General features: G+C 33.5%; 2 protein-coding genes across 2 annotated transcripts in view; both read right to left on the bottom strand.

The window, feature by feature from the left end:
- Positions 1-526: 526 nt before the first annotated feature.
- Positions 527-3,066, bottom strand: LOC107686694 (retinol dehydrogenase 12-like). The gene is made up of 7 exons (XM_016483787.1): positions 3,000-3,066; positions 2,345-2,460; positions 1,985-2,140; positions 1,796-1,900; positions 1,461-1,670; positions 876-1,062; positions 527-697 (listed from the first exon to the last, which is right to left on the bottom strand). The coding sequence occupies exons 1-7, from the start codon at positions 3,011-3,013 to the stop codon at positions 595-597; spliced, it is 891 nt and encodes a 296-aa protein (XP_016339273.1). The 5' UTR covers positions 3,014-3,066; the 3' UTR covers positions 527-594.
- A 2,610-nt stretch (positions 3,067-5,676) lies between these two features.
- tnfrsf11a (tumor necrosis factor receptor superfamily, member 11a, NFKB activator) overlaps positions 5,677-13,687 on the bottom strand; it is a 17,354-nt gene continuing 9,343 nt past the window's right edge. The window contains exons 5-10 of the mRNA XM_016483785.1: positions 12,301-12,385; positions 11,757-11,833; positions 11,565-11,669; positions 11,425-11,474; positions 9,520-10,213; positions 5,677-6,686 (exon numbers count right to left, since the gene is read on the bottom strand). Coding sequence (XP_016339271.1) covers positions 6,400-6,686; positions 9,520-10,213; positions 11,425-11,474; positions 11,565-11,669; positions 11,757-11,833; positions 12,301-12,385 — 1,298 coding nt within the window. The 3' untranslated portion in view covers positions 5,677-6,399. The remainder of the gene's footprint in view (positions 6,687-9,519; positions 10,214-11,424; positions 11,475-11,564; positions 11,670-11,756; positions 11,834-12,300; positions 12,386-13,687) is intronic.

Below are 13,687 nucleotides of genomic sequence, written 5' to 3'. Positions count from 1 at the left end.
ATGTTTTAACTACAAATAACAAAAAAACAAGGTTACTAGAGCTAAACCATGGTAACCACAACTTAACCATGGTAGTTTAACCATGGTGTTTGTAGTAAAACTGGTTATAAACGTTAATCAATGCGCCAGCATGGTTACTACTTTTACTACAATAAAAACATGGTTAATTTTCGTAAAGGAATGGTACAATAGTACAATACCCTTCACTCCATTCCAAGACGCTTCTGCCTTATTAACACAACTGTACTTTACTGTATTATTAAGCTTTCATATTTACTTCTGCCTGTGTTTAGTAGGCTAGTCTTGTTAAATGCTTTAGCTCTGCTGACCTTATTTCGTTTTCAAATGACAATAAACTCATTTTGACTTTTTTCCCAAGAAAATAGATAATGCAGAAGTTACGCAGTATGTTCCAGAAATCACAGTAGGATAACTTTCAAAGTATCTCTGAGTCAATACAAACAGCAAGAATATAACTAATTTTGTAAAACGAAGACAGAGAGGGCTTAGCTGGGCCATTGTCAAAACTGAGTCCTAATAAATCATAAAAAGGCCTTTATTATGATATAATTCTGTGGTTGAAGTCATAAAATCTCATTTCCAGTGAATTCCCAGCAGGTGGCAGCCGACAGCCCACAGTCTGCTAGCAGTGTTGTCGTCATTAGCGGCCCTGGAGTATGGAGCCATGGCACAGTTACTGTGAGAAATCATGAGAGGAAATATTTATTAAGCATTCCAGCAGTTCATTTGCTTGCTGTCAAATTTAGCATCACTAGTGCAAAATAAAAAACATGTGAACAATGCTGCTTATAGGAATGATGGCCACTATTATTTTATGAGCACGACTAGCTTCAGCCATAGTAGTTAGTAGTAACCTGTAGTAGGCTCCAGTGGGCAGGTCAGGGGTGAGGGTACAGTACAGGGTGGTATATGCGCCCTCCTCAGCGGTTTTTATCAGGAAACCAAATGTCTTCACAAAGAACTGCAGGGACTTATTCAAATGCCTGATGATGTCTGTCTTCACTAGGCCTGGATCCACAGCATAAACACTCACTCCCATCTCTGCCACAGAAAGACAGTTAGAGAAATCAAACGCTAACCTTGCTTTATTTTCAAAAGAATGCACTTATCGCCTTAATGAAGAATGTTTGTGGCTAAAACATGTGACATTCAAGTTAGGATATCATACTGATGAATTAGCAATGCATTATATGGAAGGTTTGAAACATAATAGTTCACCCAAAAATTAAAATGTAGTCACCATTTAGCTATTTATTCACACTTGTGTGGTTTTTCATACACTGAAAACGAATGAGAGCCATTGTCAGCTTGGATGCTAGTTTTTTTTTTTTTCACAGATTAAACATCGATGGTTGCTAAATCGTCATACATACATTCCAGAATCAGATTTTTGGATCACATTTTGTATGTTTTATGCCTGACGACATACTTGCTCTTACCTTCCGCTCTCGGTGCGAGCTCTCGCGTGAAAAGTATGTTGGCCAGTTTGCTCTGTACGTAGGCCTTCACGGGATGATAGCTTTTCTCACTGTTCAGGTCCTCAAAGTGGATCTTTCCCATGTGGTGGGCCAATGAGGAGACATTAATCACTCTGGAAGGAGCTGAATGCTTCAACAGATCCATAAGGAGGAATGTAAGAAAGAAATGTCCTGAAGAAGAAAAGGAGTCATTCATCACATGTCAAGTGTGAACAATCTCCATTGCTTCTAAACAACAAATAATGACTCTTTATAGTCTTTGAAAGAAAGAGAACGACTAGTGCACTTCATCAAACCTAAATGATTGACTCCGAACTGTGTCTCAAAACCGTCTGCTGTTGTTGAATATGGGCACATTGCCACGCCAGCGTTGTTAATCAGCAAATGAAGAGACTTTTCAGCTAAAATAAAATCAATCATTTTAAGATCAGATCAGAATTGAATGTGTGATGTGTATAGAAAAATGTTCTTCATCCATAACTCACTGTTGTAAATCAGTTCAGCAAAATCACAGATGGATCTGGTGTCTGCCAGATCCAGTTTCCGAACCACCACGTTTGCATTCTCCACGTCTCTGCTTATGTCACCAGCCGCCTGTTCGGCCTTCAGCAGGTCTCTGCAGGCCAGGATCACTCGTGCACCTTGGGATTATTGACTGAAGTTTTGTTCCATTAGTTGAAAAACTGGTACATTCTTCTGAGCAATTTCAGGAAAAACTTATTCTGGTTTGGATAGGTCTATCAGTCAGATCTAATATATTTCATCTGTTTTCATCTGTGGCTCTATGAAAAGAAGGCTCGATGTGTTATTTCCACAGTCAGTGTCGATTTGGCCGCAGTACCCACCCCGCATTGCAAGATCCTTGGCTGTTTCTTTCCCAATCCCGGTGTTTGCTCCAGTCACTATAGCAGTTTTTCCATCTAAACGAATATCAGATGACCAGCTTTTGGTGAAAAGCCCTCTGAAAAGAGTTTATTTATTACATTTTTAATAGCAAGGTTTGTGATAAAAAAGAAAACGAAAGAAAATCTATCAATTTTAATAGCATCTCTGACATAAAGAATTGAATGCACTATGCATATTAAAATAGAACATGTTATTACATGTTAATTTTCATGTTATATGAATAGTTTTAATAATGTCTTTAATACTACAACGACTTCTACTACTACTACTACTACTAATAATAATAATAATAATACATGATAAATTATATAATAAATTATGGTGGAAATATCTCCAAAAACTTTGTATGTATTTAACATTTTAATAGCATAATTTCTGTCAAAAAAAGATTCAAACAGTGCTAAAATTATACTTTTGAAAGACAGACTTCAGATTATCATCATATACACTATGCATATTAAAAAAGATGTTAATGTGTTAACTGTAATTTTATATGAATAATTTTAATAATTTCTTTACTACTACTACCTACTACCAATAATAATAAATGACATAGTTAATAACAAGATACTGATGAAATGAAAAGCACCTTACCTTAAGACATTCATTTTCCCAACAGTCTTATTACATGTCAACCAGCAAGACAGGTCTTCTTCAAAGCTACTCATGATACTGAGTGTCATAATAAATGCTCAAATGTCATTTGTACTTGAATAAGGAGGACAGAAAATCCCCTTTCCTTTCCTGAGGTCAGAACAAATTGATCATATTTTGCATGCAAAATTTTCTTTATATTCTGCATGTATCTGAAAGGCCATGCTGCTAAATAAAGCTGTGCATGTGACCTGCTGGTTACACTCACTGAAGATATTCCAGGAAACTCTTGCGCTAAATGATCCCCACTGGCAAAATGATTCACTTGATTTTGAAGGACTTTCCTTCTTATAACACTAAATCAATAGCCGTATTTTTGTCAAAGACACTGCTGTTTTATTTCACATAAACATCCTTAGGCAACCACAGTTGATTTGAGTGAACCTTAAAATTGCCAAAAACTACACACCGATGCCAGTGAGTGCTGTTCGATCTTAAATGGTGGGAACTCGGTTCAGTTTTTCCATCTTCAAAAATCAGGTAATTTCCAGCCAAGCCAGAGGAGCACCTGTGTCCAAACCTGGGGTTCTCCCGTCACCCGATAGCTCATGATCTGTTTGGACAGGACTGAGTCTGTGACATGTTAGGATCACTGATACCTCAACAGTGACCAAGGGAATATGGAATGATCCATCGTTCTTTTTCAGTGGTCTTCCCCCAGATTCCCAATTCTCTAGATAAGAACTGTCATATTCAATTAGTCAATGTGGAATCAGTGGATGCTTAATGAATGAAAATATATTGATCTTTAAAATTCTGGGTCAATACGTTTTTGTTAATTCTTATATTTAAGGATGCATTCAATGTATTAAAAGTGACAATAAAGACATTTAGAATGTTACAATAGATTTCAGCTGCCTGGTATATATTCAAATATTATTAAATAAATGCTGCTCTTTTGACCTTTGTAAGAAACCTGAAAAAATGTATCACGGTTTATAATATATATATACACTGAGAATAAAAAATATTTCTTGAGCACCAAATCAGGATATTACAAGGAAGGATCAAGTTAAAAAAATAAATTAATAAAAGAAATTAATTAATTAATTGAAAAATCTGACCGACCCCAAACTTTTAATTTTTAAAGTTAAATTTTAAAACATTTTAAAGTTAATTTTAAAGTTGTAATTTTAATGGTTATTTTTTATTTATTTATTAAACATCATATCATAATGTATGACATAAATAAATGTGTGTGTAAAAATATGTAATAATATTATTATAATAAATGATCAATATAAATGTTACATATTTTTGGTGAAACTCCTCTGAAAAGAGTTTGTTTGGTTGGTTAACATTTTTAATAGCATAATTTCTGACAAATAATTAAATCATATATTAAAAATAAAGAGTTAATTTTAATGTTATATATCATGTATAGTTTATAGTTTATATATAGTTAGACTTCTACTGCTACTATTTATAATAACTTAAAATAGAAACATTATTATTTGTGAAAAGCCTTCTAAAAAGTGTTTGTTTGTTTAACATTTTTAATTGCATAATTTCTGATAAAAACTTAGTTAAACAGTGCTGAAATAATAGACAGAAAATAAAGAGTTAATTTTAATGTTATATATCATGTATAGTTTATAGTTTATATATAGTTAGACTTCTACTGCTACTATTTATAATAACTTAAAATAGAAACTATTATTATTTGTGAAAAGCCTTCTAAAAAGTGTTTGTTTGTTTGTTTAACATTTTTAATTGCATAATTTCTGATAAAAAATTAGTTAAACAGTGCTGAAATAATAGACAGACTTTGAATTGTTATATATGAAGAATATCACAAATAAAGAATGAAATATCTTAATAAACAAATACATGTTTCTAACCACCCATACATATACTGATGCCTAAATTAATTATTTAATTTACATGTATATTTAATTCACATGTATTTACATATGTATCTTTCTAGATATATTCATTATGAATGGTACAAATTACAAATGAATTATAAAACCTGCAAACTGTATAGACAAACAAACTCATTTGAATTGAACATTAATAATGGGTAGAAAAATATGTTTGCAATGGCATATAAATTAATTTTGAAAGCAACATTTTGTCTTTAAAATGTCAGGGTTACTATTTTTTCTGTAAATAGATATGCCTTTATATTTAATCTAATCATCATTTTGGCAAAAGTTTAATAACCCCTACTCTTCTTACAGAAGCGTTCCACTGGATGGCGCGACACTTCAACAGTCATTGCTAGTCACGAGTCACCAAATGTGCCTGAGGCTCTTTGAGCAGAACCACATTAAAACCAGTCAGAACTTCCTGTTTTGGCGGACAGAACTCAACAACACTTATCCAGTGTTTGTTTCTGTTGCCATCCCAGACTCATGATTATTCCAATCACAGCTAAACATCCAGCAGCCTTCGGTGGAATTCTCACCTCACGCGGCTCCTGAGTATATGTTTGCATTGAGCTCGCGACAGCTGCTAGCCATTCACCGCGATTTATAAAGGCTTTATGTCAACATTGGTTTTGCTCGAATACAGAGGTTTTGCCGCACAGTCAATAAACACTGCTTATCACTAAACCAAATACCTTTCTCATACCATCACTCTCATTTAAGGAAAAGCAATTGTTTCATACAAACAAGCTTTATTTACAGTAATGGGTGGAGAAAATCACTACTGGTGTATCAGAACATCGATTTTCAATCACTATTTATATAATAATCGTGATTATGCTCTGTTCCAGTTAGCGGCACAAAATCGGCATGATAAATAACCAAAAAATGATTAACATTTACAAATTATGTTTTTAAAAAAATATTTAACACCACAGATCAACATCCCCATTTCTCATTTCCATGTTACTAACTTTTAACCATCATCCAAAAACGGTTCTCGACATGAGGTAACTAGCCTACGATGTGCTTGCTCGGTTTCAGAAGGCCAAGAGAAAGGGACAACGAAAAACGGTGCTTTTGTTGTGGTGGATGTGTTTGTGCTTTATCTGGCTGTGTTTTCATCGTCTTTGGCCTGAGTTTGGCTTCTTGTCGCACCAAGCCGCTCTTTATTTGACTCCTCAACATAGAGATTCTCTGAAAATGAGACATTCTGGGGTCAATGTTCTTGACGTTTCCTGTCATCCGATCTATTAGAGTGAGATCCTGTCAAAGCTGACTGACAAAAACCGACAAGATGTACCTAATTTATATGATATAAATACATACGTCAACAAATGCATAGCATTTTTCATGAAATAGCACTCTAGTTGCTATACAGGCTGTCGTATGCCCATTATTAATCAATAGTTATCATTTAAAAAGGAGGCAAAGTCAATTCCAGTCTAGTAGGAAATGTTTGCAGCTTTTTATTTCTGCCAGGACCAGTCGTTGGTCATTTCCTGCACGGGCAGGTGTTTTTCTAGGTGTCCGTTCCTGCGCTTGGCCTGCGGTGTTGTGGTTATGTTAGATTTGGGCTCGCTTTGAAAACTGTCATCGTTGGATTCTTCCTGAACCGGGCAGCTGAAGGGTTCGTCTGTTCCTCCACTGCTTCCCAGTGACGTTTGACTGACGTACACCACGATCACCTCACCGCTGAAGTTCATCACCTGCCCGCTGGAGATAAAAGTAGTGTTGTTGTTTCCTGTCACCTGACCTGCCAAAAATAGACAACGCATCAGAACCAGTGTTAGAGGAAAGTGGCATATTTCCATTAACTAAATATTCATTCCTTTCCTGGAAGCAAATTAACACCAGTGTTATTTTAGTATCATTTATTTATATATTTACTTTTTTTTTTTAAGTACTTTTTTTTTTTTGTGTGTTTTTGTCATTTTTATTAGTTTTTGTTTTCTTTTAACGTCTATACAGTTTGTATTATTGTATTATTTGTATTTTATTTTAGTTTTTGTTTATATTTTGTTTTGTGTTTTATTTTAGTTTTTGTTTCCTTTTATTTTTTTTATTAAGTTTTATTTTTTAAGTTATTTTAGTCATTTTTATATTTTCCATCTTCATTTTTAAATTTATGTAAAGTTTTGGCAATTTTATTGTGTTTTTGTCATTTTTATTAGCTTTTATTTTTTTTAGTATGTAATTATTTTAGTATTTTTTTATATTTTCTGTATTCATTTTAATTTGAAAGTTTTAGCAATTTTGTTTTGTTTTTGTCATTTTCATTAGATTTTGTTTTTTAATATGTCTATATCGTTTTCATAAAGTTTTACTTTTTAGTTATTTTAGTAATATTTTATATTTTCTGTTTTCATTTTCATTTTCGTTATAGTAATTTTGTTTTGTGTTTTTGACATTTTTATATGTTTTTTTTAATGTCTATACAGTTTGTATTAGGTTTTACTTTTTATTTTAGATCTTTTATTTGCTTTGTATTGTAGTACTTCAAATGTAACTTAACAAAAATGAGCAACATTTTAGCAACTAGCTAAAAGAAAAGAAAATATAAAGAAGTAAACTTATTTATATATATACAGTGGGTACGGAAAGTATTCAGACCATATCAAGGTGCCAAAATATCCGTCCATTAATTTTCAGATTCAGATAGTGAACTTCACTAATGCTGATAGATGGATATATATATATATATATATATATATATATATAATGTAATATTATATGGTTTTAGTCTTAGCTAATAACAACCCTGGAAGACTAACACTAACATTTTAAGGCTGAACATTATGCATATTAATGCAACCAGATGTGTATTTTCCATTCGTACAAGGCAAACTTCTTTGTAGTCTTGCTGAAACACGTGAATACACTACGCTACTACTTTAGATGTTAGTGGTTCACATAAATAGTCTACATTACAAACTGGAAGCTAATAATTCCATGTCAGCACCGAATTGGCAAAAAGCTGTTTTTGTGTCGACCCCTCTTGAGCAACAAAACTGCTTCCTTCCACTTAAAAATTCAACATGAGCAGATTGTAGGGTTCCTATTTTTTCTCTGAATATACACACAGACTGTCAATGACTCATGTTTCACACATCTTTTAGTCATTTTGCCGCTGGTCCATAAAGGACCCTACACCCACTCTTTGCGGTGGCTGCCTGCCATATTTTCACAAAAACGACTTATTGGAATGCACATGACCTGAATGTGCTTGTTCTAATTATTACTACAAGACATGACACTTTATTTTAGTGTTCAGGTTACTGTGTATTTACATTTATAAGATATTACTGAAGAACACTAATGAACTACATGTGTAAATATTGTGTAACTCCTCTGCGGAGATGGAATTATAAAATGCCTAAATATTAATTATAAATTATTTAAAAGATATACACTACTGTTCAAAACTTTGAGTGTTTTTAAAAGAAGTCTTTATGGCAAAGCTGAATTTTCAGCATCATTACTCCAGTCTTCAGTGTCACATTCAGTCTTCAGAAATCATTCTAATATGCTGATTTGGTGCTTATTAATGCTTATTATTATTAATATTGAAAACAATTATACTGCTTACTATTTTTGTGGATATATGATTCTTTGATGAATTGAAAGTTCAAAAGAACAACATTATTTAAAATACAAATCTTTTGTAACATTTTAATGTCTTTCCTGTCATTTTCAAACAATTCAATGCGTCCTTGCATCCTTTCCCCAATATAAATACAATTATATGTATCATTTATTAATATGTAGAATTTATAGATTATACATAGGTTATATTAGATTACATATATTTGTAATACTTTTATATATTATTTATTTATACAAACATATACATACACACACACATACATACATATTCATATTCTTATATTTTATATTATATATAAATATATTTAATATATAAACATAAAATTTTTCTTAAATATATACATGCATGTGTGTGTATTTATATATACATGATAAATATACATAGTAGACATACATATATTATGTAAACAAAAACTTTTATTTTGGATGCTATTAATCGTGATTAATCGTTTGACAGCTCTAATATACAGTATATATACAGGTAGACAATAATTTGCAATTAATTATATTATTTATATAGTAATTTATTAATAGTAGCTAAAACTATTAGTAAAGAAAGAATCACATTTTATAAGGGTTGTATTTTAGCACCTTTAAAAGTTTACACAGGGATCCATCAATGTAGAAACGGGATATATGGCCAGAAAACAAGTGCAACACATCAGCCGATACAACGGTGTGCTACTAGTTTGTTAGCTTGGCCATCTGTTTCATGATCAAAGACTGGAATGATCTCACTGTGCATTTTTGACCTGCTATTACTGAGGTTGCTGATCATTTCCCATCTTTCATCATATCATACTGTATTTGTCCAATTGGAATAGAATCGCACAACAGTGCCTGTAAATCTGACACAAACACATGTGCTAAAGAGTTTAACAGATTCAAGTGTACTGCACTATGAAGCAACAGCTTCAAATACCAGATGCACAGACAGCTTTTAATTTGTTTTGTCACTATTTTCACATGTGTTAATGTCTTACCAGATGTGAGAGCTGATTCTGAGCACTGGTTCTGGAAGTCCGCATCGGGGTCGGACAGTTTGTGGTCATCGCTGTGGATCAGCAAAAGGCCCTGGTCATTAGCGCTGACCGACGGCAGAGGAGGAACTGTGGTGGAGTCTATGCTGCAGCAACAAGGTTCGTTCTGTCTATACAGCCCTTCGTCTCCTTGGACTCCTCTCATCTCTGACATGGCTTCTTTGCCAGCAGGGCTGCTGTAGTCCAGATAGAGTTCCTGGGAGTGCTGCAGATCCAGCAGGACGTCCGACGAGCAGCTCTCACACAGCAGAGGCTCTTTCAGGCCGACGACCTGCACGTTTTCTCCGATGGCGTCTCCTGGCCTGCAGGAGCAGCATGTCGCCAAACCCGTGGCCACCAGCTGACTGCAGTCCTCGTTCTCTCCGACCTCTATGGGCTCCTTCATGGAAAGCGCACAGCTGCAGGAGCTGGCCGACAGAGGAAACGCAGACCCACCTCCGGAGTCCTCGCTGGAGCTGCCTGACGAGGTTTCAGCTCGGTCTTGGTCTTGTTCTTGGTCCGTGCAAGTCGATGTTTCATCAAGAATGGTTAATTGGGTGCTGGGACACGTGATCAGGGACTCTGGGGGGGTTCGTTCTTGGCAAATCAGAGGGAGGGTTTGTGGACCGTTACCACCGTGGTATGAAGTCATAGTTTCCTAAAAGAAAGTAAGATCAGTATGGGCCTGTAGTACGAAAACTACATCAATAACTATAAGGTTTTAGCCCTCATAATGCATTCAGGTCCATTCTGACCCAGAAGAGATACATAAACATTTCTAAAAATACACAGATTTTAGTCATGGAATGAAACTTAGCAAATTCTTTACAACCCTTAAAATGCACATTTATTGAGACTCAGAGTACCATAGGTGTCAAAAATACTTTTTGTTAAATTATATATGAAGATATATTAGTGCCAAAAACTTTTTTGTAAAATATATCCTTTTCTCATATCTGACACACTTTTGGCTCTGCATTTGCTAGATAAACATAAATATATACACTATTGATGAACCACTGCAGCATGAACAAGTTATCATCTTTAATCTTTTAATTTAATCTTTAATATTTAATATCTTTCTTCATCTAATAGTGAATGTTTATGCAAGTAAAAAATAAATAAATAATAAATTAAAAAAATTAATGTTTATATATTATATACTGTATATTATATATATATATGTGTGTGTGTGTGTGTGTGTGTATAAAGATTATAATATAAGATTATATATTTCTATAAATTTCATACAATGATAAACTGAAATAAAATTTCTCATCAATATTGAAAAATTATATACTTTGCATCAGTTTTTTCTAAAAAAATTCTACATTTTTTTTTTATTTTAAAAAGGATCAATTTAGTAATTGTAATTAGTAATGGTAACATTTAAACTTAATTTTTTTTAACATTCACACATTAATAAGAAGTTGCTGATCAAATATGCTTTTAGTTGAAAAATATTAATTCATGACTGTTTTATAAAATAACATGTATAAAATAACATGTATAAAATAACGGTTTTATAAAACAATGATTTAAAATAAAATAAATAGGACGGCTTTTGAAGGCATTATGATGGTTGGTAATCATAATTTTTTGATAATAGGGAAGTTCACACCACAACTAAAACAATAACAAAACAAAGGAACGATATTGTTGGAATCACTTTCAGAATATTTTTTTCCAGCTGATAACTGATAAAAACAGTGACAGCCAATCAAAATCTATTCTGCTTGAAAAAGCGTGTGCATTTAAAATAACAGACAATGCTACTTCTGTGTGTGCTTAAAATAAACAGAATGTTATAGTTCGTTGTTGTGGATGCTAATATAGTTATCGTTACAGTTTTAAGATATTCTTACTTACCTGTTGATTCCTACTTCCTTTCAGGTTTTGGACGCAGGTGCGTAGATTTACTGTGGTGTCAGAAAATAAGCTTTAATCAACAACATAGACAAAAATCTACCACAAACTAGCAAACAAACATGACCCTGAACTAAATTGACCTGAGAGGAAGTTCAGCTTATCCTTGCAGCAAAACAAGAAGAGAACAACCAGCGATACCACGATGATGACCGAGAGGATGGCCACCACCACCCAGGGTGTCATAACTGAGGAGGATGAGGAGGTTTATTCATCACACCACTCTGTGAAGGTAAATTCAATTCAACAAATAGAAAAACTTTGTAATAACCTACCAGGAGAATGGACTCCACACATCACATCTGATTTAGAGGTTCCTGGCTGTTTCTCGGTCTTGCCGATAGCTTTACAACTGGAAGAGAATTAGATATATCAATACAGTGAATATGCTTTGGAAATATTGTAAGCTATACAACTGGAATAGAATTAGACATATCAACAGAGGGCAGCCCAACAGTCTGGTCACTTCGGGTTCGATCAGTCCCAATTTTCTCTTTTAAGAGGAACCGCAAATACAAAGAGCAAAAAGAAAAGGGACTCTTTCTAGGGGAAGTGGTGGAGAAATTAATCACAATACCACAGTGTGGTAAGACTGCGGGGGCTTTAAAAAAATGACCAGGCTTGCCTGAGACCTTCCCCAGACAAACAATGCCTGTGAGAATGAGAGCTGTGACTTTGCAAATGAGTCCAGTTAAAGAACAGTTGTGTGTGTGTGACTCAGAAGACAGGCATGTTTGTGGCACACATTCCCAGCTGTTGTTAAACCTATGGAGTTGTTATTGTATTGACTTTTTAAGCTTAGATAAGAGGCATACTCACTCTGTCCATTTCTTGCAGGCTTCTGTTGATAGGGAATCTGAGAAATATCCATACTGACAATGTGCACAGGAAGCTCTGCCCATCTCTACAAAGAAAAGAGCGATAAAGAATTATAGACTTACAATTTCAATAAATGAATGAACATTTTTACAGGTATTTATCCTAAAAAATAACTTAAATTGCATTCATTTTCCTTCTCATTTGTGTTTCTATTTTAGCGTCATATTTACTATCCATCCATGCATCGTTCTATACATCTATCATCCATTCATCCATCATCTTTCTACCATTTTTTCTATCCATCATTCTATCCACCTATTGTTCTGTCTGTCTGTCCACCAATCTATTCTTTCCATCTATCTATCCATTGATTTATATATCATTCTATCTATCCATCTATCTACCATTCTATTTATCCACCAATCCATAATTTTATCCATCTATCATTCGGTCATCTACAGTTCCATTGTTCTATCCATAGATCTATCTCATTTGATCAGTTTTATCAATCTATCTATTGTTTTATCAATCCATCTATCATTTTATCAATCTATCTACCGTTCTACAGTATCTTTCATTTTATCTATCTATCTATCTATCTATCTATCTATCTATCGTTTTCTCAATCCATTTATTGTTTTATCAATCTATCTACCGTTCTATCTCTCATTTTATCTCTCTCTCTATCATTTTCTCAATCCATCTATCATTTTATCAATCTATTTACCGTTCTATCAATCTGTCTACCATTCTATCAATCTATCTATCTATCTCTCATTTTATCTCTCTCTCTATCTATCATTTTCTCAATCCATCTATCATTTTATCAATCTATTTAGTTCTTTCGTTTTCGCAATCCATCTATCATTTTATCTATCACCATTCTATCAATCTATCTACCATTCTTTCTATCTATCTATCTATCTATCTATCTATCTATCGTTCTTTCGTTTTCGCAATCCATCTATCATTTTATCTATCACCATTCTATCAATCTATCTACCATTCTTTCTATCTATCTATCTATCTATCTATCTATCTATCGTTCTTTCGTTTTCGCAATCCATCTATCATTTTATCTATCACCATTCTATCAATCTATCTACCATTCTTTCTATCTATCTATCTATCTATCTATCTATCTATCGTTCTTTCGTTTTCGCAATCCATCTATCATTTTATCTATCACCATTCTATCAATCTATCTACCATTCTTTCTATCTATCTATCTATCTATCTATCTATCTATCGTTCTTTCGTTTTCGCAATCCATCTATCATTTTATCTATCACCATTCTATCAATCTATCTACCATTCTTTCTATCTATCTATATCTATCTATCTATCTATCTATCTATCTATCTATCTATCGTTCTTTCGTTTTCTC

This window comes from Sinocyclocheilus anshuiensis, unplaced genomic scaffold, assembly GCF_001515605.1.
Source record: "Sinocyclocheilus anshuiensis isolate Anshui unplaced genomic scaffold, SAMN03320099.WGS_v1.1 scaffold990, whole genome shotgun sequence".
NCBI classification, from domain to species: Eukaryota; Metazoa; Chordata; class Actinopteri; order Cypriniformes; family Cyprinidae; genus Sinocyclocheilus; species Sinocyclocheilus anshuiensis.
This window is presented reverse-complemented; position numbering and strand designations above follow the sequence as displayed.